Raw genomic sequence first — 1,991 nt, 5'->3', positions numbered from 1 at the left:
TAAGCGGAAGAGAAGAATTGGTGATGAAGACGAAGCAGAAGAGGAGATAAAACGGGAGGAGCTGTGGAAAGACAGTGAGGAAGATGATGAGGAGGAAGAAGAGGAGAAAGGACCTGCAGAAGACCCTCTGGCTACGTACAGCCATCATCAACTCACAGAAGCCGTAATTGAGCTGATGCTGCCTGGAGAAACAGTGGCTGCTGCTCTGAGAAGACTTGGAGGTCTTGGAGGACACAAGAAGAAAGGAAGACTGAGAGAAGGAGAGGAGGAGAAAAAAGAGACTTCGAACAGAGACGCTGATAAACTAGACAAACTGACAGCATTGGCAGATAGACTAGTGGGGATTGGAGAATTTGAAATTTATCAGCAGACTTATGAAAAACTGACCTACAAGCTGAAGGGGTTGACTCGAGGAAAGGCAGCCAAAATGCTAGAGGAGGAAAAAGATGATCTAGACATGTTCGCTGAGGAGTTTGATGAGAAGCATGGTGCAGAAAAAGATGAGGATAAAGACAACAGCAGAGGTAAGTGATAGGATGACGATGTGTTTTTTAAAGGTAGCATGATTAGAGGCAATTTAAATATGAATTCTTATTTGTTGTAGTGTAGCAACTTTTTGTCACTGTAACAAATAATGATTCCTGAATTTTATTGCCAGTTGTTTTTCGTGATTATATGATTCATGGCTGACCCCTTAGTAATAGCAGTCATATGATCTGTGTTTCTCTCTAGTGAATGATGTGGTCATGTGGGAATACAAATGGGACAATGAGGAAAACTCTGAGCTCTATGGGCCCTTCAACAGCCAACAGATGCAGGTAAGACATTATCGGTGCTTTAATATCAAACCTCAGTTTGCACAAGTAAATGAATGATTTTTTTTTTTTTATTACGCAAAGGTGTTTTGTGTGTGTGTGTTTAACGTTTTATATTCAAATGGTTTTAAAAATGTAAACACTGACAGATTCAATATTGCTCTTTTGTTTGGAGTGGTCTGACATAGGCATTGACAAATATCGCTGTATCTTTTGTTCCAGGACTGGGTGGACGAGGGTTACTTCAAGGATGGAGTATACTGTAGGAAGATTGACCAAGAACATGCCCCATTCTACAACTCAAAGAGAATAGACTTTGAACTTTATACATGATCTGTGGATGAATTCTGTTACAGATTTTATTTGATTTCTTCTGCCCATCTGAGAGGGCTTCTCCGAATAATTGTTTACTCTTCAATAATTGTCTTTGTTTTATGAACAAACATACACTAGAATGTGCACCTGTGTTTGATACATGTGTTTTAAAATAAAGACTTTATGGCTGGATCCAACCTGGTATTCTGGCTAATGTTACAGCTATTCTGACCGGATTTACAATTTTAAAGAGTGCTGCTATTTTACTACACACCAGATTCAAAATGCAAACCGCGGGGCGCTACATATGCAACTTTGAGGTTCACATGGGGACAAAGACGACTATTCGTGGCCTCGCTATTGGTTGCAATTCTCCCTCCTGAAACCCAATTGGCAGAACGTTGACGCTGCATGTTCCTAATTGGCTGAAATGTTATACCCTACTCGAGGGGCGGTACATTCTCATACTTTGCGAGGTTCTGATTGGTTCTTTGACAGACCGGGAACACGCTCGCACCGATTGATAGGTCTGAACAGAACGCAATGGTGAAACTCGGGCGCCGCCAGGCGTGGAAATGTCACAAAAACATCGTTTTAGAAACAACGCCTAAAGGAGAGGCTTTTACAGCCTCACCGCACGTTTCCCCTCAAACGATTTTAGGTTAGTGTGCAGTTTATATCATTTACATCTGTGTCTGAAGTACAAGATGGTAAAATTCCCTTTTAATACGATGTATTTGACGGGTTTGTGCGTAGATAGCAGCATAGCTCAGTTAGCCGCTATTTACGTCGACGACGTACACAAAACCACACCAGTGTCTGGAAACTTATATTTCTAATAAAGCGGCTGCTGAGCAACAT

The 1,991-nt window shown here is 41.3% G+C and overlaps 1 protein-coding gene across 1 annotated transcript; it reads left to right on the top strand.

Moving 5' to 3' along the window:
- Nucleotides 1-4: 4 nt before the first annotated feature.
- Nucleotides 5-1,541, top strand: LOC107683307 (CD2 antigen cytoplasmic tail-binding protein 2-like; the record flags this gene model as incomplete). The annotated part of the gene is made up of 3 exons (XM_016479362.1): nucleotides 5-524; nucleotides 733-818; nucleotides 1,038-1,541. Coding segments are annotated over 3 exons (717 nt in total), but the record flags the coding sequence as incomplete, so codon positions are not given.
- Between the last annotated feature and the right edge of the window lie 450 nt (nucleotides 1,542-1,991).

Source organism: Sinocyclocheilus anshuiensis, unplaced genomic scaffold, assembly GCF_001515605.1.
Source record: "Sinocyclocheilus anshuiensis isolate Anshui unplaced genomic scaffold, SAMN03320099.WGS_v1.1 C33135657, whole genome shotgun sequence".
In the NCBI taxonomy this organism is placed as follows: domain Eukaryota; kingdom Metazoa; phylum Chordata; class Actinopteri; order Cypriniformes; family Cyprinidae; genus Sinocyclocheilus; species Sinocyclocheilus anshuiensis.
Note: the sequence above shows the minus strand (reverse complement) of the source record. Positions and strands in the feature narration are given on the sequence as shown.